Below are 24,809 nucleotides of genomic sequence, written 5' to 3' on the forward strand. Positions count from 1 at the left end.
TCAGGATGGTAAATGACTTACAGGGTAATTAGATTCAAAACATAGAGAATCCTTCTGGGCAAAACCTTAAATTACAAAAAGACACAAAAACAGGAATGTACATTCCATTCAGCACAGCTATTTTATCAGCCATTTAAACAAAACAGAATCTAACGCGTATCTAGCTAGATTACTTACTAAGTTATAAGACTCCATTCCTGTTCTGTTCCCAGCAAAAGCATCACACAGACAGACAGAGCCTTTATTTCTCCCCCCCTCCAGCTTTGAAAGTATTTTGTCTCATCATTGGTCATTTTGGTCAGGTGCCAGCGAGGTTATCCTAGCTTCTTAACCCTTTACAGGTGAAAGGGTTTTTCCTCTGGCCAGGAAGAATTTTAAAGGGGTTTACCCTTCCCTTTATATTTATGACACCTCTATTCGACATTGGTGAGGCCTCATCTGGAGTATTGTGCGCAGTTTTGGGCCCCACACTACAAGAAGGATGTGGAAAAATTGGAAAACGTCCAGTGGAGGTCAACAAAAATTATTAGGGGGCTGGAACACATGACTTATGAGGAGAGGCTGAGGGAACTGGGATTGTTTAGTCTGCGGAAGAGAAGAATGAGGGGGGATTTGATAGCTGCTTTCAACTACTTGAATGGGGGTTCAAAAAAGGATGGCTCTAGACTGTTCTCAGTAGTAGCAGATGACAGAACGAGGAGTAATGGTCTCAAGTTGCAGTGGGGGAGATTTAGGTTGGATATTAGGAAAAACTTTTTCACTAGGAGGGTGATGAAGCACTGGAATGCGTTACCTAGGGAGGTGATGGAATCTCCTTCCTTAGAAGTTTTTAAGGTCAGGCTTGACAAAGCCCTGGCTGGGATGATTTAGTTGGGGATTGGTCCTGCTTTGAGCAGGGGGCTGGACTAGATGACCTCCTGAGGTCCCTTCCAACCCTGATATTCTATGATTCTATGAATATATTTGACAATATAGAAAACATCTAAAATATTTAAATAAATGGTATTCTATTATTGTTTAACAGTGCGATTAAAACTGTCATTACTTGTGATTTTTTTAACCTCATGATTAATTGCGATTATTTTTCTTAATCAGTTGACAGCCCTCGTACACACACATACTTCTTTTGAAAATTTTCAAGGACAATACCATTTTCTGACTAGCTTTACTTCATTTTATTTCTGCACCAGGAAATTTTCTCTTTAAAAGTCTTCACTAGGGTCAGCAGAAAAATGCCACCACTCCACTGACTTCTTCTGTTACTCCTCCATCGTCTAGGATTCCTAAGCTTAATGGTATGAAGTTTTCACTGCAGAACTGGAAAGATTCCCTGTGGTTTCATTTCCATGGATCTGAATGACAAGCAGAGATTAATTGGCAGAGTGAGACTCTACCTGTATGGATTTACTTGGAGGGGAGAACGAGACTCACATGGTGTGATTGTTATGGCTTTCCCTTGCCCCCTCACTTGGTTCTTGTCACGCAGACAGAAATCCAGAATCTGAAGTGCAGGCAATGTGATGTTTATTTGGTTTAATCAAGTAAGCAGATCCATAGCTCTGTATGCCACAGAGCTTTTCCCTGTCCCCCTCCCCTTTCCTAGCAGGCATAATTATACCTGTAGTGCATGCCCCTGGTCCCACACTTACCATTTATGGTCATGTTCTGTTTTGGAGAGTTGTGAGTCCTGAGGCTTTGGTACCACCTCTTTTATACCCCACGGGAGGGATAGGGAGTAAGGTTATGTACTGGCCAGGGTCACCTTTTCTCTGGCTTCTTAGTGTTTCTTATGTCTCCCCCCAATCCCAATTCCTCCCCCCCCCCCCAACTGGTTGCTTGACCTTGCCTTGAGATAGGAGTCAAGGCAGTCTTCAATTGTACACTTATATATTAAACTCTCACCATACCCAGCAACACTTTAGCTCTCTTCCTTATCTTTTCTGACAAACCCATCTGGCTGGGCAGAAGCAACACACAGCATCTTTGTTCTTTGTTCACACATGTTAATAAGAATATAAGACTATCAAATCAGCCAACAAAATCCAAAATTCTATCTCAGACAAATATACAGGCCCAAATGCTATATTACCATCACTAACAGTGATTATGGAGGAGAGGGAGAACACAGTGAGAATGTAAGGGCTGATGACACGTGACTGATGCTGGTTGTGATCATAGAATATCAGGATTGGAAGGGACCTCAGGAGGTCATCTAGTTCAATCCCCAGATCAAAGCAGCGCCAATCCCCAATTTTTGCCCCAGATCCCTAAATGGCCCCATCAAGGATTGAACTCACAACCCTAGGTTTAGCAGGCCAATGCTCAAACCACTGAGATATCCCTCCTTTCAAAAGTGTTCCTTTGTATCTGCAGCCACAGAATTGTCAGGGACTGCAGGTCTTGAACCTTCATCTACAGGGATCTTTGGAGCAAGTAAGCACCAACCTGCCACCCTGTGACTTAAGGACAATGCCAGGCCCCAGCAAGACTTGAACTGACAACCCCTGGTTTACAAGACCAGTGTTTTAACTCCTGAGCTATGGAGCCTGTAGCTATTAATGGTGTATGATTAAGGCCCTACCAAATTTATGATCCATTTTGGTAAATTTCACAGTTTCAGATATTTAAATCTTAAATTTCACAGTGTTATAACCATGGGGGTCCAAACCAGAAGAGGGTAGTGTGGGGGGATGCAATACTAATGTAAGAGGATTGCAGTATTGCTGCCCTTACTTCTGCACTGGCTTCAGAGCTGGATGGCTGGAAAATGACGGCTGCTGGCCAGATGCCCATCTCTGAAGGCAGCACTGCCACCAGCAGCGAAGGAGAAGGAAGGGTGGCAATACCATACCATGCCACCCTTACTTCTGTGCTGCTGCTGGTGGCAGGCTACGGGCTACGTTTGGGACAGTAACTTTCCATACATGTGGCAGAGGATATAAAAGACACCAGAGACATCTCCATGCCTAATTCCTGGTCCAATTCTCTGGACAGTGGATTTACAACTAAAAGGAGTATTTTGAACTGTGAACTGAGGATCTTCCAATCTTCTGTCACCAGAGAGACTTTTGCAAGCCGGCAGTCTATTCCATCACTGCTATGATCCTGATCTATGAACGCTGACTGTCACTTGTATGTAAATGATTCTTTAACCATTCAGTAAATCTCTTCTTTTCTTTTATTAATAAATCTTTAGCTAGTTTACTAAGGATTGGCTGACAGTAACAGTGTGATATATATAGTGACAGGGTCGGGCCAGATGGCTACAGGACAGTGATAGAAGGCAGATATATTAGCCCCAGATTAATCAGGTCCCTTTTCCCTGGGTAAGGTAACAGGGGCAGTTCCAGAACAATCAGGAACTTTCTGGAGCCAATTAAGGAAGGAAGCTAATTAGGACACCTGAGCCAATTAAGAAGCTGCTAGAATCAATTAAGACAGATAGGCTAATCAGGGCACCTGGTTTAAAAAGGACCTCACTTCAGTCAGTGAGGGATGTGCAAGGACCTGAGAGTGAGAGGGCATGCTGCTGGAGGTCTGAAGAGTACAAATGCTATCTGGCATCAGTAGGAAGGTCCTGTGATGAGGATAAAGAAGGTGTTGAGAGGAGGCCATGGGGAAGTAGCCCAAAGAGTTGTAGCTGTCACACAGCTGTTACAAGAAACACAGTAGACAGCGGTGATCCACAGGGCCCTGGGCTGGAACCTGGAGTAGAGCGTGGGCCCGGGTTCCCCCCTTCTCCCTCCCCCCATTGGATATAAAAGGAATTGGTCTGGACTGTAGGTCCCACCAGAGGGGAAGGTCCCTGGCCTGTCCCCCGACCCAATAGGTGCATCAGCAGAGACTGCTGGGATTGTTCTCCTTCCTTTTCCCCATGCTGGCCAGTGACGAGATTAGCTTAGTGAGTGGCAGGTTTGAGCCACTAGCAAAAGTGGCCAAACTGAGGGCTGCCATGAACCTCTGAGGTGAGCAAATCTGCCAATAAGTGCAGGACCCACCAAGGCAGAGGAGGAACTTTGTCACACTATATAGACCTGGGAGTAAGTCTCTGATCCTCTGGGATTGGTAGAACCTCAGATATGGTGAAATGGGTTTTCAGGAACCTCTGTCCGTATTAGACCAATTTGTCTGGATGGGAACCAAAGGCTGGAATGCTTAAAGGGGACTGTGTTTTGCTTCTTGTTAACCAGTGTGGTGTTACAGGAGAACTTTTGGTTTGGTAAATCTAACTATAGCATAAAGCACCAGTTTTGGGAGGTTGTCTTCCTTGTTTCTTCCAGTCTGCCCTGAGTGAGGCATTTTCAGTGTGGTCCATCCAGGCACCCGATCACACCAGTCATAGGGCTAAACACCTAGCTCTATCTCTCTATCTGCTGTTGTATTTCAGTATTTGTGGAATTATCTGTGTAGTGGTTTTGTTAATAAAGAGACTTGTGATAAATTGCAATTGTTTCTCATGTGCTCCTTGAATGTCTCATTCTGATTATGCCGGTAATAATTTTCATGATGCTGTAGATGCTCAGTAGTCCTAACCCTTATTGACCACTGTGGTCCAAGAAATTAATCAATACAGCAATCCATCAAGACGATGAATCTACAGGGCATATTTTGAGTTCTGCAGTGAAACTAAACTAGTGGCCAACAACTCCTACCTACATCCCACCCATCCCTGTGCCAGTCTTGGCATATCACATGCAAAAATATGTAAGAAAATATAGACAATTGCAAAGTATTAAGAATGTACTAATTTGTCAGGAGAACCAATGCCTTTCAGGCCCCTTCCCTAACTGTTGCACTCAGTGTATTTAACAAATACAATTTTTGAACAATCTTTAACTTTCATAGCCTTCCCCAGCTCGATTTGAGTTCTAAGCATGCCTGGCATAAGATTGAAAGGGCAGAGCCTCCCGTCACCCACCCCTTCTTTGTTTCTGAGTCCCACATGTCTGGAAAACACTGACTTACCCAGAGTAAGCCAGAGGCAGTGCTGATCAGCTCCTAGGATGTGGTCCTGTGATTCCTTGTGACAGCCAGTTCTCCCAGTTTCACTTGACACAGAGCTAGCCGGTTGCCCTAGGATATTTATCAACCAGCCTAGTTTGGTGTACAAAAGGACATGGCTGACTTGATGACTTGAGCTGCCAGTTGGAACATGGACAGGTTCTGTGAGTGAAATTTCTTCTTTTGAAACTTTTGTGGAGGAATGGGGTATTTTGCCTTTTTGGGCACATCTTACTTTGCAATTGCTTAATATTTAACTAGTTTCTTATTTCATAACTTTTTCCTCTCTCTTTCTCACTATTGTATTTCTGTTTTTTCTCTCTCTCTCTCTGTCTCTTTCCGTTGATTTTCTCCCAGAAACCTTTACTACTTGTTAAGTGTTGCAATGTACAGTTGGGGAAAACAGCACCAATGGTGTATTTTTGGTTGCACTGTGCTTCAAAGTTACACAGAAAGACCAATTTTATCATGGGTATAATAGTCCTCCTCTGACCAAGGCTTGAACATGGTTCTTGGACTCAGTTGAAATGTATTTTCAACATATCAACGGACAACAATGTTGTAAATCAGTCCTATAATAAGGAATAGGAAAGCCCTGTAGGTTTTAAATACCAAAACCAAGGTCCTGATCCTGCAAAGCTCTTGCTAAGTGTTCTTAATAAGAGCTCCTTTGAGTCACCATTGAGGGGTGCATTTCTGGAAAGCTAAGTTAATGTTAAAGCTGTTCAAAATGTACAGTTTGAAAAAAATGGGCACAAAATTGAATTGATTATTAACAAAAATGTATATTGAACAAATCATTCGTAAGGAAAAATTCAATATTGTTGATTGGTTTTTCCTTCAGAAACTGAAACACTTTGGAAACAGCTTGAAAAAAATTTTTTTGTCAAAAAAAAAAAAAAAAAAACCAAAAACCCACAACATTTCCATGAGACTTTAAAAGAAAATTGTATACTTCTTTTGAAATATTTTCAAGGAACATATCGCTTGTTTAGTTCTGGCTCATTTTATTTCTGGATTGGGGAAAAATATTGTAAAAAGATAGATAATGTTATCACACAACTGACTTCTTCTGTAGTAGTACATTCCCTCTCTGCTAATATAGCTAAACTCCAGAATCTGAGGTTATTAACCTCTTCCTGGACCTGGGGTATCGCATCAGTGACATTACTGAGCTCCGTGAATGAGTTTCCTTCTTCATTTGCATCATCTGTTTTCTTTGTATATCTGTCTCTAGTACTTCTTCAGTTCTTACTCCTTGCGGTAGCACCAAGCTTGGAGAGTATCTCTAGAAAACTGAAGGAGTGGGAAAAATGCTTTACTGACCCCGACTATGAAGAACTGGTGGATATTGCCAAAAGTGGCTTGGAAAAAGGGTGTCATTCAAAGAAGGTGGTGATCGTAGGGGCAGGAATAAGTGGACTCACTGCTGCCAAACTGCTGCAAGATGCTGGTTGCAAGGTAATTATAATGACTGAGAGGAGCCAGAGACAGGCTAGGCAATCAGTGCTTCTCTGAAATGGTCTGATTGTTTTGATAGAGAAAACAATGCTGAAGAACAGAACAAGGTGAATTTCATTGAGTTGGGTGCTCTGTGCACGCAAGCAGTATATTACTCTCTTTTCCAGACTCAAAGTTCATTGAAAAAAGAAAAGGAGGACTTGCGGCACCTTAGAGACTAACCAATTTATTTGACCATAAGCTTTCGTGAGCTACAGCTCACTGAATGCATCCGATGAAGTGAGCTGTAGCTCACGAAAGCTTATGCTCAAATAAATTGGTTAGTCTCTGAGGTGCCACAAGTCCTCCTTTTCTTTTTGCGAATACAGACTAACACGGCTGCTACTCTGAAAAAAGTTCATTGAGTTAAAGTTAAGGGGCTGAATTCACAAAAGGATTTGGGAGCCTAACTTCAACTTTAGGTGCCTAAATCCCAGAATCAGGCCCCAGTGAGATTTGCAAAACTCCTGCTCAGTTGTCCCTGAATCTTCTAGATGCCTAAACTCACTTAATGCCTAAGTTTTGGGGCTCCTATGTTTTTGTCTATGAGCATGCACACTGCAGCTACCTCTAGGCACCGGGCCCCCTTGTCCCAGTGGGATACATGAACTGGGGGAAGGTCACCATTCCTCCCCCAGGGATCCGATCCGGTAAGCATGCTCAGAGCTCAGGCTCCACAGATGAGTTCACACAAAAGAGCCAGAGATGGGAGGAAGAGGAAGACTTCCCTCACCACTTCCAGCCCAGTGATTAGGATACTCATCTGGGAGGTGGGAAACTCTGATTCAATTCTCCCCTGTGCCTGGTTGGGAGAGGAGATTTGAACAGGGATCTGCCACACAGGGTTGGCTTTCGGGAAAAGGGCAACTTGGGCTAACCTGTATTTTGGTACCCATGGCTTCAGCTGCCTCCCTGGGCTCCCCATTCATCGCCCCTGGCTCCTGTTGCCTCCCCATCCCCCTCTATTGCCCCCAGGTCCTGCTGCCTCCTGCTGCATTGCCCCAAGCTCCTTTCTGTGGCTTCATAACCCAGGGCCACCCCGCTGTGTGCCTCTTGACCATGGTGCCCCCCTGACCACGGCACCCTGAGAGGTAGGCTGCATCACCGATCTGTAACGCCGGCCCTGCTGCCACCTCTCAGAAGCATGCCCTGACTACTGGGCAATGGGACAGTCTGATGTTGGTGTCCCTCTCTCTGAGCTCGGTGATTGGGTTGGGCCCTGCTGATGAGCTGTGTAGAAGTACACCTGTCTTCCCTCAGTTCACAGATGGCTCTGTGGCACAGGTGTTCAGACACCTAGAGGGAGGCAGCATTCCATCACATCTCCCCCTTTAAGTTTTGCATTCCTACTCATCCCCAGAGTAGAATCTTAGGTACTTAGGGAACTTTTACAGTGAAAATGTAGGCACTGAGTGAGTTTAGATGCTTGCAAGATTCTGTGGCAGATGAGCCGGGAAGGGGGAGGTGGGGGGGAGGGTTGTGAATGCCAGTGGCATCTACATTTGGGATTTATGCACCTAAGTCCCTTTGTGAATCTAGCCATTAGAAACCAGCAAGTGATAGAAGTGATAGAAAACCATGGCCTGTGTTTTGTTTTTAGGTTCTGATTCTGGAAGCCAGTGATCGTGTGGGAGGACGCATCATGACCTATCATGATAAGGACAAAGGCTGGTATGTGGACCTCGGACCCATGCGTTTGCCCAGACACCACAGGTAATACATTTACCCCTTCTCAGCCACCAATACTGTTCATAAAAGGAAAAGCCTCAGTTTTAAGATTTTTATGATAATTCCTAGAAAAAAATAATGAAGGGCTTGTATTTGATGAGCTTAAGGTGCCCCCTTCCTGCCTTGTGTGGACCACCTGCATTGCTTCACATTGTCAGTTTGTGTGCAGGGGAGAGAGACATCTTTGAGCGCTGTTACTCTTCCAGAACAGGTGGGCTGCAAATGGGTGGGGAGAAGCAGGGAGAGGATTGGAGCTATGGCTCTCTACTCTGCCAGCCAGTGCAACCAAACCAGCCTCGTGGGGCAGTGCCTAGGATTGGCCCAGATAAATTCCCTCTGAAGCAAAGGGTAAACCAGAGATTAATTCCCCCTTAGGCAAAGGGGTAACCAGAAATTAGAGTCACAATTTGCTTCCTGGTGTGCTCTTGGAGTACACAGCTGTCAGATACCGCCTATGGACTGGTTACAGAGGTCCCACCCCAGAGAGATCCAAGAGATGTGGACCCTTTATGACAGTGATACTCAGATGTCAGTGGTTCAGAAGCCAAACTAGCGTTCAACATTACCCAAAAGAGCCACAATAGTGTGATTTCATTGTTTCATTTACTATAGTACTAGTCATATTTAAACAATATGATGGGAAATATTTAGTATATTTATATAAATTTTCTGTGAGAATTATATATATAATCTTAATTGTTATCAACTTGCATTAAATTATTAACTTATTTTCGGAGAGTATTTTATATATATAGATATATACACTTAATTCATGGAAAATACAGTAGGACGATTTTATATACACAGAGAACATGAAACAATGGGTGTTACCATATACACTATAACGAGAGTGATCAGTTAAGGTGAGCTATTACCACCTTAACTGATCACTCTCGTTATAGTATGTATGGTAACACCCATTGTTTCATGATCTCTGTATATATAAAATCATCCTACTGTATTTCCCACTGCATGCATCCAATGAAGTGGGCTGCAGCCCACGAAAGCTTATGCTCAAATAAATTTATTAGTCTCTAAGGTGCCACAAGTACTCCTTTTCTTTTTGTGGATACAGACTAACATGGCTGCCACTCTGAAACTTTCTCAGGCAAACAGTTTTGGGTTGTTTGCCTTTTTTCCAAAAGTGAATTGTTTTGTGAATTTAATTTTTTTCAGTTTTGACATTTTTCTCTGTTTCCCCCCACCCCTTTCCTTTCTCTTTAGGATTGTGCGTGAATTTGTTACCAAATTTAAACTTAAACTGAACCCATTCTATAATACTGATGACAACGCTTGGTATTTAGTTAACAACATTAGGGCAAGAGCTGGAGAGGTAGAAAGAAACCCTGATATCTTGCAATACCCCTTGCACCCTACAGAGAGAGGAAAATCAGCTAGTGAGCTTTATCGTCAAACACTGGATAAGGTATGTGTGTTGTGGAAAGGACTCATGCACCGTGGGTTTCTCTTCATTAAAGAGTTAGCCTGGACTTATACTTGTTGGTCCTAAGCCCCCTTCATATCCACACACACACAGCTTTCTCATTCAAGTTTAGTGGTCCTTTCAACCCAGGCTAGCTGGCATGACTGGTAGTATGTGTTATAGCCTGGGCTCTGCTTTCACTTGAGCTATTATCCTGCCCACTTGGCAGTGAAAATACAAGCTAAAAACCACTCAAGTGATGATATTCCTCCAGTGCCATCCCACAATCCCCTCTGCCCCCTCCCCCCCCCCCCCCCCCATGTGCCAAGAAGGACAAACAAGGGAAAATCTCATAAAGCAGCTCAGTTTACTGCATCACACAGAACCATGGAACCCGGCTCCAGAAGTCCTAGAGAAATCCGTGGGAGCATGCAATGCCATTAAGGACACAGTACTTTGGGTTTGGCTTTGCAGTGTGGCTGCTCACACCCGTGGTAGGCTAACCCAGAGACTGGTCAACCGAGTTAGCTCTCCAGTGAGGACATATCCTGGGAAGCTGATTCTGCAAGGTGCTGAGCACATCTGGGAGGTGCTGAGCACCCTCAAGTTCCACTGGTTTCAAAGGGTGCTCGGTATGTATCCTTAGTAAATGTTTAGGAAAGCAAACCTCAGAGCGACATGATTCTCCGACACATATTAGCTAGGATAGTAAATCTATATTAACTTGGTATGTATATTTCCAAATTAAGCCCAAATTTACTCCCATATAGCGCTGGCCCCTAGGAGACATTTGTTGTTGTTGAAAACTTGAGGTTAAGCAGTGTTCAAGATACAGTAATTTGAATAAGCCGTAGCTTCTCACTTTGGAGTTTTGCTGGACTTTTTTGTCTATTACACACACACACACACACACACACACACACACACACACACACACACACAGAAGTGCAGTGTTACAGCTGAACTCATGAGATTTAGGCTCTTAAAGGCCAGATTTTCAAAGGTGTTTCGGTGCTCACAGACATAGGCACTGACTCGGGGGTGCTCAGGGGCTCAAGCACCCACAGAAAAAAAAATAGTGGGTGCTCAGCACCCATGTGGGGGGGGGGTAGCTCAGTGGTTTGAGCATTGGCCTCCTAAACCCAGGGTTGTGAGTTCAATCCTTGAGAGGGCCATTTAGGGATATTGGGCAAAAATTGGGGATGGGTCCTGCTTTGAGCAGGGGGTGGGACTAGATGACCTCCTGAGGTTCCTTCCAACCCTGAGATTCTATGATTCTATGATCAGCCACAGCTCTTTGTGGGTGCCACCCATCAGCTGTTTGGCGCTGGCAGAGGCATTTCGGGGAGAGCAGCAAGCAGCGGGTGGGCGGAAGTCTCAGGGTTGGAGTCGCAGTGGAGACAGGAGGAGGTGGAGCAAAGGCAGGGCCTTTGGGGAGGGGGCGGAGCGGGGAAGGGACCTCAGGACAGAGCCAGGGTTGAGCATCCCTGGAGAAAAATAAAACTCAGCACCTATGCTCATGGATGCAGAGGCATCTGGGGCTGGATTTTTTTAAAAAAGAGACAAAGTAGGGAGCAAGTGAGCATGACTGTGTAATCCAGTGGTTAAAACACTCACCTGGGACACCCTGGATCCAGTTCCTCTGCTCCAATGACTATTTGTTCATCCAAAATGGAACAGCTTCAGCAAGAGAGATTGGGACTAGCCCAGCAGTTAGGGCATTTATGGAAGAGGTGGGGAGACTCCTGTTCAAATCCCTCCCCCTCAGCAGGTAGAGAGGGGACTTGAACTGGTGGTCTCCCACATTAGCGTACTCATACCAGCAGTGGTGGAGCCTTCCCAAAAATGGGGGGCCAAGGGCCCTGCCCCCTCTGTGGCCCCGCCGTGCCCTGCTCCTTCTGCTCAAGGCCCCGCCCCTGGCCGAAGGATGGGGCCTTGAAGCCTCAGCCTGTCCATGGTAAGAGCTGAGTGGCTGGGCAGCTGTGGGGAGCCGCGGCATGGACCCTCCACCTGCACTGGGCAGGGGGCCCCAGGGGAAGGGACATGGGCGGGGGGCAGCTCTCGCCCACCCTCCCCGACTCACTCTAATTACTGCCACCAAAAGCTAGAAAGCGGCTGCTGCTGCTACTGCTTGCAACAGACACCTGAGGTGACCGATTCCAGGAGAAGGCTCGCAGCTTAGAATCCCAAGCAGACGCAGGTGCCGAACTTCCTGAGAGGGATGGGATTTAGGATTGTGGTGGAAAATTAACCACGGGTTGTGTTTGGATCAGAACAAGCCTGAGGCTCCTTTATTGATTACAAGCGCAGGGGGTAACAGCTCTAAGTAGCTGTTCCTGTCGTATACAGAAAATACAGGAGCTTATATAGCTGAAAACCACAATTTGTTAAGCAAATTTCCTTTAACGGCATTTTCCCATATTTGGCATATAGTGCAAGTTTTAACTGCAGCTTTCCTTATTTGGAATATAGCAAAACAAGCTTTTCCTGTTATTGACAAATCTGTTCTTTTGCGGTAAACGGTCTTTCCTAATTTCTAGCTGTTATGGTTACATTTCTTAAGATGTGCTGTTGTAACTGCCCCACAATGGAATTTTCCTCATCCTCTTCTTATGCTCTATATACACAGTTAGCTTGACCAAAGTTTTAGGCCTATAAGTTTAGGCCTACTAGATTTTTTCCTCCACAGTATACACCCCTCTCCTTGGCATCTCCCATTGACTAATTTAGTCTGTGTGCTGGCTTTTGTGGATCTAATTCTTAAAGGCCTGTCTACCTCCACTCACTGTGCAGGGAGCCTGAGGGTAAGTCTGCACTGCAAAGAAAAACCCATGGTGCCAAGTGTCAAAGCCCAGGAGCAGGGGCCTTGGGCTGCAAGCCTAATAATATTGGTGTACACATTCTTGCTTGGGCTGGAGCACATGCTCCAAAACTCTCTCCCCTCACTGGGTTTCAGAGCCAGGACTCCAGAGGGAACATCTACACTGCTATTTTTATCCCTGCGGCCTCAGCCCTGCATTCCCAAGTCATGACTGGGCTCTGAGACTTGGAGGTGTGGGTTTTGGGGTTGTTGTTTTTTTTCCGGTATAGACATAACCCTGAATGCCAAATTCAACCTTTGTGAATCCCACTGATTTTCTAGGCATCTAGAAGTTAGGCATTGCGTTGCTGAGCATAAGTTCTTTTGTGAATCTAGCCGCTAGTGGTATTTCCAAAGACTTAGGTGCCATACTCCCATGGATTTCAATGGGATTTAGGCACTTTGGTGCTTTTGAAAATCCCAGTGCTATCTGCATGTTTAGGTGCCTAAATACCTTTGAAAATGCGCCCCCTAAAGTACCTAAGTCACTTCTAAGGTGGGAGCTAGATCCCAGATTCACTTTGCCACATTTAAACATTTTACCTTTAGTCTATTTGTTTGTATTGTTTAGAAAGCTTGAGTGAAAGCAGTTCAGTCATTTGGAGAACTGCAGGAGTGGAAAACAAAAGCTGTCCCTTGTATCTCCATTTAAAAGATATTCTTAACAGCTTTTTCACCTGAGCAGTCATTTCATGTCCTGCCCCCTTGTGCATATGTAATAGGATACCATATATAAGTACATGATCACAAACAGGGAAAATAACACCCTTTAAAGGTGGAACTGTGATCATGAAACAAACAACTGTTTTCTTCATTGCTACCTAGGTGACCACAGACTGCAGTGTTCTGAAAGAGAAATATGACTCCTTTTCCACCAAGGTAATTGAAGTTAGCATTCCAGTATCTTTAAATCTAAAGGTGCCTGATTTTCTAAGCCCTGGTCTACAGTGGGGGTGGGAGGGGGGGGGGGGAGAGGGATCGAACTAAGATATGCAACTTCAGCTACGAGAATAGCCTAGCTGAAGTCGACGTATCTTAGATCGACTCACCTCACGTCCTCATGGTGCGGGGTTGACTGCCGCCACTCCCCCGTCAACTCTGCTTCCGCCTCTCACAGTACCAGAGTCGACGGCAGAGCGATCGGGGATCGACTTTGTCGCATCTATACTAGATGCGATAAATTGACCGCCGATAGATGGATCACTACTCACCGATCCGGCGGGTAGTGTAGACATACTTTCCTCACTTTGCCAATGTAACTCCTTGTGGGATAGTTCTTGCCATGTGCACAAAGTCCATGGTAGGAGACAATGCATCCGAATCCTCCGAAAGCTACTGGTTGGGTGGAGGCAACACATTTGCCTCATGAGTCTTCACGGAGCACAGCCTTCTTTCCTCGGTGGTCCTCTGGATTCCCCTTAGTGGCAGGGGGAGGGCAAGGCCATGGATCTTCTCTGTCTCTCCCTATCCAAAACACCAGTCTCTGTGCTCCCACCTGCCTAGTGTTTGTGTAGCGCCCTCCTCCACTCTGGTGTGACTGATTTGACATCTCTTCTTCCCACCCCAGCACTTTATGTGACATCCACCTATGTATCCCCATCCAAAATTATTTCAGTGAGAGAACCTGTCTCCGTATACCCACCCACAATTACTTTTTACCCCGCAGGAGGTGTGGACTGGATCATGTATCTTTAATCAAAGACAGTGAAATCTTGGTATGGACACTAGGAATAAAATCCTGGCCCCATTGAAATCAATGGCAAAGCTCCCATTGACTTTATTGGGGGGGTCAGGACTGCACCACGTGCATCAAAACTGGGTGAGGGATTGTGTCTTGAAAGTGAGCATCAGCCTTACTTCAGTGATTGTTTATGAGGAAGCAGACAAATCATCGAGTAGGATAGTGGATGGGTTTGACTTCTGCCCATCCCTTATGGATATTGAAAAATTCCTATGTTCAACTGAAATGAAATATCTCTTCTCTATGGGGATATAATATGCATGCACCTTCCACCCTCTCCACTCTTCCCCACCCAGGAGTTTTTGATTAAAGAAGGAAATTTAAGTAGAGGAGCCATCAACATGATCGGTGACTTGCTGAATGAAGATAGTGAATTCCAGGTGTCATTTCTTCACTCTTTCATGGACCATATTACATTCTCTGAGAAGCGGTAAGGAAAAAGGAATCTTTATTCAGTTGCTTTGTATGTGGAAGGGACATGTAGCTCTGGTAGGATCTGTCTGGCAATCCATCCATCTTTCAATACATTTAACTGTCCATCAACCTCATCTTATCAATGCAGCCGGTTGCCTTCTTTGAAGAAGGCACTGGTGGTCTGACTTGTTATAAAGGATAAGTGTTCATTACTATAGTTCACTAGCCATTAAAAACCAGGGTCACTTTCACAGTGTCCATAGCTTCTAACTGGGTCAGATCCGATGGAATTCAGTAATTAAGTCCAGAGTGTATGTGTTATGGGCATACTGGGGCATCACTCTGCTGTATCTCAGAACCGCCTAGGTCAAATGATGCTAAAGTAGTATCATTAATGCTCCCCAGCGCTCCCATGAGGCAGAACTAATTCCAAGGGAATCTGAGTAATCACGCAGATTTTAGAGCATTTAGCAGAGTCAAGCTTTAAACAGATAGTTGATCTTAACCTTAACAGCAGCAGGCCTGCCACTCTACTATAATAAAAGAAGTTGGAGTTGGCACTCAGTGGGGGCTAGGTTCTATCTTCAACTATGCAGCTCCTTACAGCTCTCCTTGTCGTTCTTGTGAAATTCTCTCAGATAACTGTTGTCCAATGATGTTGTTGCCTTACCATCCTCTTTTCTCCCCCTTTCTTTCAGTTATGATGAGATCACTGGGGGATTTGATCAGCTTCCTGATACTTTCTACCAGTATATTCACAGGGGCGTTCTATTTCACTCCACAGTAGTGAAGATACTAAACGAGGATGACCAAGTGAGAGTGTTTTACCAGGGGCCAGATGCATTGGTCCCCTTGGCTGTGACATCCGACTATGTTCTTGTCACTGCCACGGCAAAAGCCACACGGCTTATTAAATTTTCACCACCTCTTTCGACTAACAAGGCCCATGCCCTGCGCTCCATTCACTATTCAGAAGCCACTAAGATTGTTTTGGTCTGTACTGAAAGGTTTTGGGAGAAGGAGGGAATCCAGGGTGGGAGGTCAGTCACGGATCGCCCCTCCAGATTCGTCTACTATCCCAGCCACAATTTCCCCAGTGGCCTGGGCGTGATCCTGGCTTCCTACACCTGGGGCGATGATGCTGAATTCTTCAGTCCCCTCAGTGATGAAAAGTGTGTTGATGTGGTTCTGGGGGACCTGGCAGAAATCCACCAAGTGCCCAAGAATTATATCCAGAGTGTCTGCGATAAGCACATGATCAAGAAATGGGGCCTGGACAGATATTCCATGGGATCCTTTGTTTCATTCACTCCGTACCAGTTTGTTGACTACTCCAAGGCTCTGTTTCAGAATGAAGGGAGGGTCCATTTTGCAGGAGAACTCACAGCCCAGCCTCACGGCTGGATCGAAACCGCTATGAAATCTGCAGTGAGAGCGGCCAGGAACATCCATGGCGCTATCAATGCATCACCCAGGCAGTAGCAGCAAGAGCTGAAGAAAAATAAAACATAATTGATGATATTATAATAATAATAATAAGGGTGCTTGGGGAAGGTACAAATGCATCAGCTACTGACTGGGGAATTTAGAAATTGCACCGCTTATCAGCGGGCATTACAAGATTGTTACTTTAGGTTTAGCCCTGATGGGGGGGATGCATAAACTGTATGCATTGGCAATAGACTGTTACCCTTACACTCAGAGAGAGAAGGGGGTGAGGTAATTATCTTTTATTGGACCAACTTCTGCTGGTGAGAGAGGCAAGATTTCAAGCTTACACAGAGCTCTTCTTCAGCTCTCTCTCACCCACAGAAGTTGGTCCAATCACAGGGTCTGGCTTCCTCTGGGCCCTGGGGGTGCTCAACATCCCATGCTCCATGCCAGGCCCTGCCCCCACCCCACCCCTTCTCCCAAGTCCCCACTCCTGTCCCGCCTCTTCCCACCCCTACCCTCCTCTTCCCGCCCAGTTCCGCCCCCTACTCTGAGTGCGCCCAGTCCCTGCTCTTCCCCATTCCCCCCAGGGCCTCCTGCACACGGCAGAACAGCTGATCCCGGTGGGTGGGAGGTGCTGGGGGGGAGGGCGAGGAGCTGATCGGCAGGGCATCCGGCAGACGGGAGGCGCTGCAGGGGAAGGGGAGAGCTGGCTACCGGTGGATGCTAAGCACCCACTAATTTTTTTCTGTGGTTACTCTAGCCCAGGAGCACTCATGGAGTCGGTGCCTATGGGTCCCATAAAAGATATTACCTCAGCCACCTCATCTGTCTGGTATGCTGGGACCAACCTAGCTACAACTCTGCATGCCCTCATACTCAGCCACTCTGCTCAGCCACCAGAGGGTAAAGCCACAGCTGTGCCCAATCCACTCACCTACTCCTAAGAAGGGAAGAAATGAATGAGTAGCTCCAGTAACGCCTAGCTGCCCTACCCTCAAGGTCTATGTAGCCCACGTCAGAGTCTGAAGGTGGTTCTTGCTTCCCTAATGAGGCAAATAATCTGCTTCCCAATCTAGCCTCATGCCTAGATGGCAGGCATACAATTACTATTCTGTCTCCTGGTTCCAGAGCCAACAAGTCCAGCCCTTGCAGATCCCATCAGCCACACAAGCATTCCCAAAATGGGAGGAGAGGCAGAACTGGAAGGCTGCAGTCAGCAGTACATGTCTTGATCTCCAATCTGGCAGCAATGCTTCTGCACTTCCTCAGAGCTCCCCAAAGCAAATTTCACAGGAGGCATCTCCTGGGATGGGATAAGTCACTCTGCATCCCACCCTGTTCAGGGTTTTGCCTCCATTGCAGTCTGTCCACCAGTGAAATGCAATGTGTAGCAGGAAACCAATGACCTCATCTTTGACTCTGATTATGGTCATTCCATGGTCAACATGGATGGAATCAGGTGTGATGTGTATAGATATCAACTATCCCTTGAGTATATTGTTAATTACGAGAGTCATTTCTAATGTGCAAGGTTAAAATCTGAATCAGACATGGCAAACCCATGGAAAAAATGCAGAAATTGGGCTTGTTTTTGGTTTAATTGGCTTCTGGGTTGCTTGTTGACTAGCTTTTGGCATGTAGCTTGTTGCTTGTTTGGCTTGTAGCTTGTTGCTTGTTGCTTCTTTTTTTTGATCGGCTCCTGGCAAACAGGGGCAAGGGGCAAGCAGGGGCAAGGGGGAAAGAGAGTCAGGGGTGCACAGCAGGCCCACCACAGTCTCAGATTGCACACTGGGGGGATCTAGTTACATAGAGTGTTGGGGTTCTTAGGGACTGGCTTGTTTTGGCCTTGTTTTGATATGGAATTAGCTTGATTTTGGCTTATTGTGAAAGTCAGGGTGCTTATTTACTGCGTGAAAGTTGGCAACTGTGATCTGAATCTGTTCTCTTCTCAGTGACACAGCAAGAAACTCGCACCCATCTCTGTTTACCCAAAATAGTGCCTATGTCCTCCCCCGCTCATCCCCGCCTGAGGAATAAAACCTGGAATGTTTAAATAAGATCATCAAACTACTGCTAGTTACTGAGGCAAGACTCTCTCAGAAATTTAGGGGAATCCTTTTTCTCTTCTGCAGTTACTGAAGCACCCTCCTGGACGATTGACAAATAAGGGTAAAAACCTTATTTCCTGATCAGATTGGCTCATTGCCTCCTCTGAGTTTACTAAATCCCCGATAAGTGCTTGGAAGATGTCGGATTGAATAGACTAGAAATAACCCAAAGAAACTGAAGGATGAATAGATCAAATGTTCTGATACTCCCCAGAATTTGAACTACCTTTCTTTCACCACAAATTCAAAATCAAACCAAAAGTAAACAAAGAAATAAAATTGTACTCTTGTCTGCCTTATGAATCTGATATACTATCTCTCTATGTGTGGATAACGTATCTTGTTCCACCGATAGGATGTCTCTTATTCTGTTAATCCCAAGAGAATGTGAAATGAAATGTCTCAGAATAATCAAAGAAAGTATGACATGCCTATCAAATTTAGAGGAACTGTAACTTTTTTTCTTTTTGAATGGTTGTTGCACTCTGAAATAATTATATTTATATAATGGAATTGCAGACCAGAAAAAAGATTTGGTGGAAGGAATAAGCACTTAGTGTATATAGTTTTGAATATTAAGACGAAGTGATTAAATGGGAAATTGTAATGACTAGTGTGGGTTAATATGCAAATATAGTCTCTGAAATGAATCAAACTTAAAAAAAAAGCCCTTCTGACCTGAAAAGAACAATAAATACATTAAAAAGAACAGGAGTACTTGTGGCACCTTAGAGACTAACAAATTGATTTGAGCATAAGCTTTTTGGGCTAAGCTTTTCTGTAGCCCACAAAAGCTTATGCTCAAATCAAATTTTTGGTCTCTAAGGCGCCACAAGTACTCCTGTTCTTTCTGCGGATTCAGACTAACACAGCTGCTACTCTGAAACCTGAAATAAATATATTGTACATCAATGCCTTCTACTGGATATCGATGGAAGCAGAAGAGAAACTGCAGGAACTGGAATACGAGAGACTGTCGACAAATGTGCAATGGAAACTAAGAAGAGACCCTTTTCCTGGGGTTGTCGGAGAATGGTTATTATACACAAGGTCACTGAACGGAACCTCAGAGTCACTGTTTCCATTGAAAAGTTGATGGAGCCAAAAAGTGAAATCTGACACTTTGGAGCAGCCAATGGGGGCAGCCTCTCCCCTCCTCCAAAGGTTACCAGAACTAAGAGGCAATGGTGAACCTCCATTTCAGAGGCTGTATTTCTCTTTGTTTTATTTAATAGAAGTAGCTGTAAGTTAGCGGCATTAGTCTGTGCTCTCTAGCTACACCTTAAAGAACTGAATTTTAGGATATTACTAAGTAATGCTATATGCTGGTTGTGATGCACTCTATATGATTTTATGAAAGTATGCTGATGAGTGTGAATATAATGTAACTACAATATTTTTCATGCAAAAGGTCTCTTGTAAGGTATCATTATAAAGCTTATAATCTACTGAGTGTATTAATCCTATTTGTATAAATATATCACTCTTGTATCTGAAACTAGAAATATGAAATATAACTCTGAGGGCCTATTGTAATTATGCAAAGTGTGGGCCATTGATGGTGGTTTGGAATCTTGATGGCTCCCATCAACTAGGACAATTGACTGCGGATGGCTGTTTGCAGGCAGACCTTCCTGTGAGTCAGGCTGGGAGGAATGAAGGCTTGGGGTCTCACGGGAAATGTGACCATGTCACCTGGTACTGAAATCCATCTTAAACCTGGTGCTTTTCCATTTGGGGGTGGGGGGGGAGGACCCAGAGAGACAAAGGATTCCCGTCTTGTGCCAAAGCCATATAAGGGGGTGGAACAGAACAAAGGGGGAGCCATCATGAGGAATTCCTTAGCTATCACCTGAGCTGGAACCAGAGGAAAGGATTGTGCCCAGACTAGGAAGGTGTCCAGTCTGTGAAAGAAACTTATTGAAACACCTCTAAGGATGAGATTAAATCTGTATTCAGTTTTTATTATGTACTAGACTTAGACTTGCGTGTTTTATTTTGTTTTTCTTGGTAATTCACTTTGTTCTGTCTGTTACTACTTGGAATGACTTAAATCCTACTTTCTGTACTTAATAAAATAACTTTTTACTTATTAATTAACCCAGAGTATGTATTAATACTTCTGTTCCACCCCCTTATATGGCTGGGGGGGGGCAAACATGTCTCTCTATCAGTGTTATAGAGGGCGAACAATTTATGAGTTTACCCTGTATAAGCTTTATACAGGGTAAAACGGATTTATTCAGGGTTTGGACCCCATTGGGAGTTGGGCATCTGAGTGTCAAGGACAGGAACACTTCTGTAAGTTGCTTTCAGTTAAGCCTATAGCTGTTAGGGGACGTGGTTCAGACCTGGGTCTGGGTTTGCAGCAGGCTAGCGGGTCTGGCTCAAACCAGGCAGGGCACTGAAGTCCTAAGCTGACTGGGCAGGAAAGCAGGATCAGAAGTAGTCTTGGCACATCAAGTGGCACCTCCCAGGGGGTTTCTGTGATCCAACCCATCACAGTTTCTCCTTTAAAGCTCCATGTTGGTTGGCCTAAAGGAAATCTCAAAGAATAAATTTAAGAAGAGTAGGCTGAAAATTTTCTGACAGCACAGAGTTCCATTGAATAATGCCGGTTTGATGGAATTGAAATGTTCTGTGGGAATGTTATTTCCAATAAAATGTTCTTTGACACCAGGTAGACAGGCTGCCAGCCTGCCCACCCTCCTGCCAGCTTGCTGCTAGGCAAGCTTACAGGATCCCCAGAGCTCCTGGATGTGAGGCAGCTTGCATGGGTGGCTGCCTGGGAGCTGAGTCTCCGTGGGAACGCATGGGTCACAGGCAGCCTGCATGGCATCTTGAGTTGACAGGCTCCCTGTTTGTGCAGCCAGGTAGACCTTCTTCCTTCTGTGAAATATCCCGAGATTTGTCACTGAATGGAAATTCCATTCCCACACAGCTCTACTTTTAAGCGATTGCTTTTGCTACTTGAAACTAGTCCCTCTCAAACTAAGCAGCAGGAATTAAGCCAGGAGCACATTCACAGAATCAATGAGACAAAGTGCAACTTTTATTCGCTTGAGAGTTTTTTGATGTGTTGTGTCAATTGTATTAGAAGTCCTAAAGAACTGATAACTGATGATAAAAGTAAAGAGGATGGATCTAGACTGTTCTCAGTGGTAGCAGATGACAGAACGAGGAGTAATGGTCTCAAGTTGCAGTGGGGGAGGTTTAGGTTGGATATTAGGAAAAACTTTTTCACTAGGAGGGTGGAGGGTGGTGAAGCACTGGAATGCGTTACCTAGGGAAGTGGTGGAATTTCCTTCCTTAGAAGTTTTTAAGGTCAGGCTTGACTAAGCCCTGGCTGGGATGCTTTAGTTGGGGATTGGTCCTGCTTTGAGCAGGGGATTGGACTAGATAACCTCCTGAGGTCCCTTCCAACTCTGATATTCTATGATTCTATGCAGTGCAAAATCTTGTCAATTTCATTGTGCTGTGCTTGCCCCCAACATCAGTCGATGACAATTGTTTGCAAGACTGTGTGTTGTGTTCTATACAAGTCCTGGAACATCTGGTATCCAAACCATCCAGAAACCTTCTTTAAACTGTTGATTGTACATACAGATGCTTCTTGGTGAATTAATAAAACTGCTTGATTGGTTAAGAATAAAAAAATGTCCTGATCTGAGAAGAATTGTCCACGGTAGACGTTTACCTGAAAAGATCTTATCATTAAAATTAGTAGGGTAACAGTCTCTGGACTAAACACAGGGGGTTGGCCTTATTAAATTTCATACACATATCAACTATAATAATTACCAAAATAGGCAAATCTTATGTGTTACATTTGGGCTTTAAAATCTAACTGGTCCCCTGACAAATTTCTAAAGTTGACTCGCATTTATGCTTATACCAGTAGACACCCTTGCAAAAGGCCCTTGGGCAAATAGATAGATGGACTTTATCAATAGGTTCTTGGAAATGACCTCACTATCTACTCTGGGAAGCCCTAAAGAGAGGGGTTTGGCCAGAGAGGCCAGGAATGTGCTTATTGATCTGATCTCCTGGCAGTCTCACACAAGAGAAATTCAGCCTTAACAAGACCAATAGGTCCAGATTGTCCCTGCAGCTGAGTAATGCTTCCCATGCCCTCCTGCATGGCCACGTAGACCCTGCCTGGATGATAGCTCCAGATGCAGAAGCTCAGTGTCAAGATTTCATCCTGCTGGGATTTCCCAGCTGACAGAGAATGCAGCTGCTGCTCCTTGCAGACTTTCAGGCCATCATTCTGGAGGCCACCTTTCAGAACAGCCTCTTCATTGCCCTTGCTGGGACTGCCTAACCTCTGCTTTCTGGACATCAGTTAAACCGACACCACCATGCCCCAGGTGCTGCTCCTTCTCCTCTCCAGGAAGAAGAGCATCTCCTATGTTGGCTGCATCACCCAGATGTACATTTTCCTCTTCCTGGGGATAACTGAGTGCGTCCTCCATGCCATGGTAGCCAATGACCAGTACGTAGCCAACTGCCACCTACTGTGCTACACCCTTATCATGAGCCGGCTGATCTGTGTCAGGATGACAATGGTCTCCTGGGCCTGCGACATTTCCTTTGCCACAATGCACACCAGCTTCACCATAACTTTGCCCTATCGCAGCCAGGATAAGATTAACCCCAGCTTTTGTGAGGTGCTGGCCATTTTGAAGTGGGGCCAGTGTGGACGCACATGGGTCAGTGAGGCGGTAGACTACTCCTGGCCCTGTTCTTCTTGATCTTGGTCTCTTATGCTTTCATCACAGTGGCTGTCTTGAGAATATGCCCGGCTGAAGAGAGGTTCAAGGCCTTCTCCAACTGCGCCTTACCCATCACTGCGGCGACACTCCTCTGTGGTGCTGCCATGTTTATGCTCCTCATCTCTGGCTACTCTCACCAGAAGTGGCTGAAGCTCCCTAGAAGTGGGGGGCCACTGGTGCTGGAACCATGGCCCCACCCCATATGCCGCCCCTTCCCCCGAGGACCCACACCCCATGCCGCCCCTTCTTCCTGAGCCACTGCTCTGGCCCTGCCTATTCCTCTGAGGCCCCACCCTCATACCACCTCTTCTCCCCAAGACGTGGCCCTGCGCACTCCTCTCCACCCACTCCTCCCATTGCTCACCCTTATGGCCAGTAAGAAGTGGAAGGGCATATCCCTCCCGCATTTAAAAGTGATGGGGCCATGGCCCCCTGACTCCCACTGTTCTGGCATGCCTGGCCTAGAGGGGGACGTAGCCATGGGGAACAGAGGAATCTCCCAGGTTAAACCAGAGATTGGCCAGGCAATAGAGAGGTAGGGTAGGAAGGACTCCAGGGAAATAGCAACAGTATGTGAGATTGAGCAGATCTGGATTGTTCATTTTAGGGTCCCTGAGCTGGAATCCAGAGTAGTGGGCGGGCCTGGGCTCCGCTACCACCTGCTGGAAAGTGGCACAGGACCTGGAGAGTTGGAATGGAAAACTCTCTGAGACAGTGTCTGCAAAGCTAGTACGGTGGGACTTTGTTACCTTGGTAGGGGGAAACTTCACAGCGACCTGACCAGAGGGCTGAGTCACAAAGAGGGAGCACCCCAAGGCACACAGAAAGCATAGGGCCACATCATGAGCAACCAATGAAAGGGGGTGCCAGATGGGGCGAGAACTAATTCCCAGGCCCAGCCACAAGGAGGCACACCTGCAGCGCGTGAAAGCCCTTTACACTGACTGACAGAGAATGTTTCCTGTTTTGCAGTGCAATTGCAAAAGATAGCTGGGTGTCAATTCCTCTCTCCAGCCCATTCATCCCATGTCATTCTTGGCATATCAGTTATAAAGTTGTGCAAGAAGATCTATAATTGCAGAATAAGCAGAATGAGTAATAGCTTTGACTCATCCCTTCCTGGCTAATTAAGGAGTTCCCACGCTGCCTCTGAAAGCACATTCCATACAGTTAGAACCCTTTTGTGTATCTGGACTAGTCTAATAATGGCCCCAGTATGGCCAAAAATATTAGCTTAGAATCTGAACTGCGTTGGGGAAGCAAATTATAACTAGAGCTGGTCAGAAGTGTCAAACAAACTTCTTCTATTGAAAAAATACTTTTGTTGAACATTTAAATTTTTCGTTGAAAAAATATGTTTCTCTGAACGTTTCTTTTTCAGGGAAAATTTTCAAAATAGAATGATGAAGTAGAAAATTATTTAATTTCAAATAGACTTTTTCACCAATGCTGAGATTTCAAGGATTTGAACTGAAACTGTCAGGATTTCTCCCTCCCCGACCTGCTTTTAGAAATGGCATGTCAGTGCTTGCACTTTCTTACACTGAATTTTTGGTATTTCCCCACCTGTTCTTTGCCTTTTTTCCCCTTCTGGTCTCTTTTCCAAAGGAAAAACTGTGGGAAAGACTCTAAAGTGAGAGAAAGTAGGGAAAACCACAAATGTTAGGAAAGAAAGGTTTTATTAAAGTGTGAGAAAATGGCGGGGGGGACACACACATTTTTATTACCAGCTCAAAAAGTGTGAAAAAAAGAATTTTAAAATGTAAAATAATTTTTTTAAGTTTTCATCTTGACAAAGCTTTAAAAATGGCTTCACACTTTGTCA

General features: G+C 45.2%; 1 protein-coding gene across 1 annotated transcript; it reads left to right on the forward strand.

The window, feature by feature from the left end:
• The first annotated feature begins 5,152 nt into the window (after positions 1–5,152).
• LOC125621479 (L-amino-acid oxidase-like) lies at positions 5,153–16,149 on the forward strand. The gene is made up of 8 exons (XM_075119734.1): positions 5,153–5,165; positions 6,239–6,462; positions 8,102–8,214; positions 9,454–9,638; positions 10,066–10,103; positions 13,338–13,391; positions 14,550–14,683; positions 15,366–16,149. The coding sequence occupies exons 1-8, from the start codon at positions 5,153–5,155 to the stop codon at positions 16,147–16,149; spliced, it is 1,545 nt and encodes a 514-aa protein (XP_074975835.1).
• Positions 16,150–24,809: the final 8,660 nt, after the last annotated feature.

Source organism: Caretta caretta, chromosome 14, assembly GCF_965140235.1.
Source record: "Caretta caretta isolate rCarCar2 chromosome 14, rCarCar1.hap1, whole genome shotgun sequence".
Lineage (NCBI taxonomy): Eukaryota > Metazoa > Chordata > Testudines > Cheloniidae > Caretta > Caretta caretta.

Bases quoted from the DNA above. Each gene is read 5' to 3' on its own strand.
- LOC125621479 (XM_075119734.1), top strand. The intron at 10,104-13,337 runs GTACTTTGGGTT...ATTGCTACCTAG, and splicing joins GCAATGCCATTAAGGACACA to GTGACCACAGACTGCAGTGT. The intron at 14,684-15,365 runs GTAAGGAAAAAG...CCTTTCTTTCAG, and splicing joins ATTACATTCTCTGAGAAGCG to TTATGATGAGATCACTGGGG.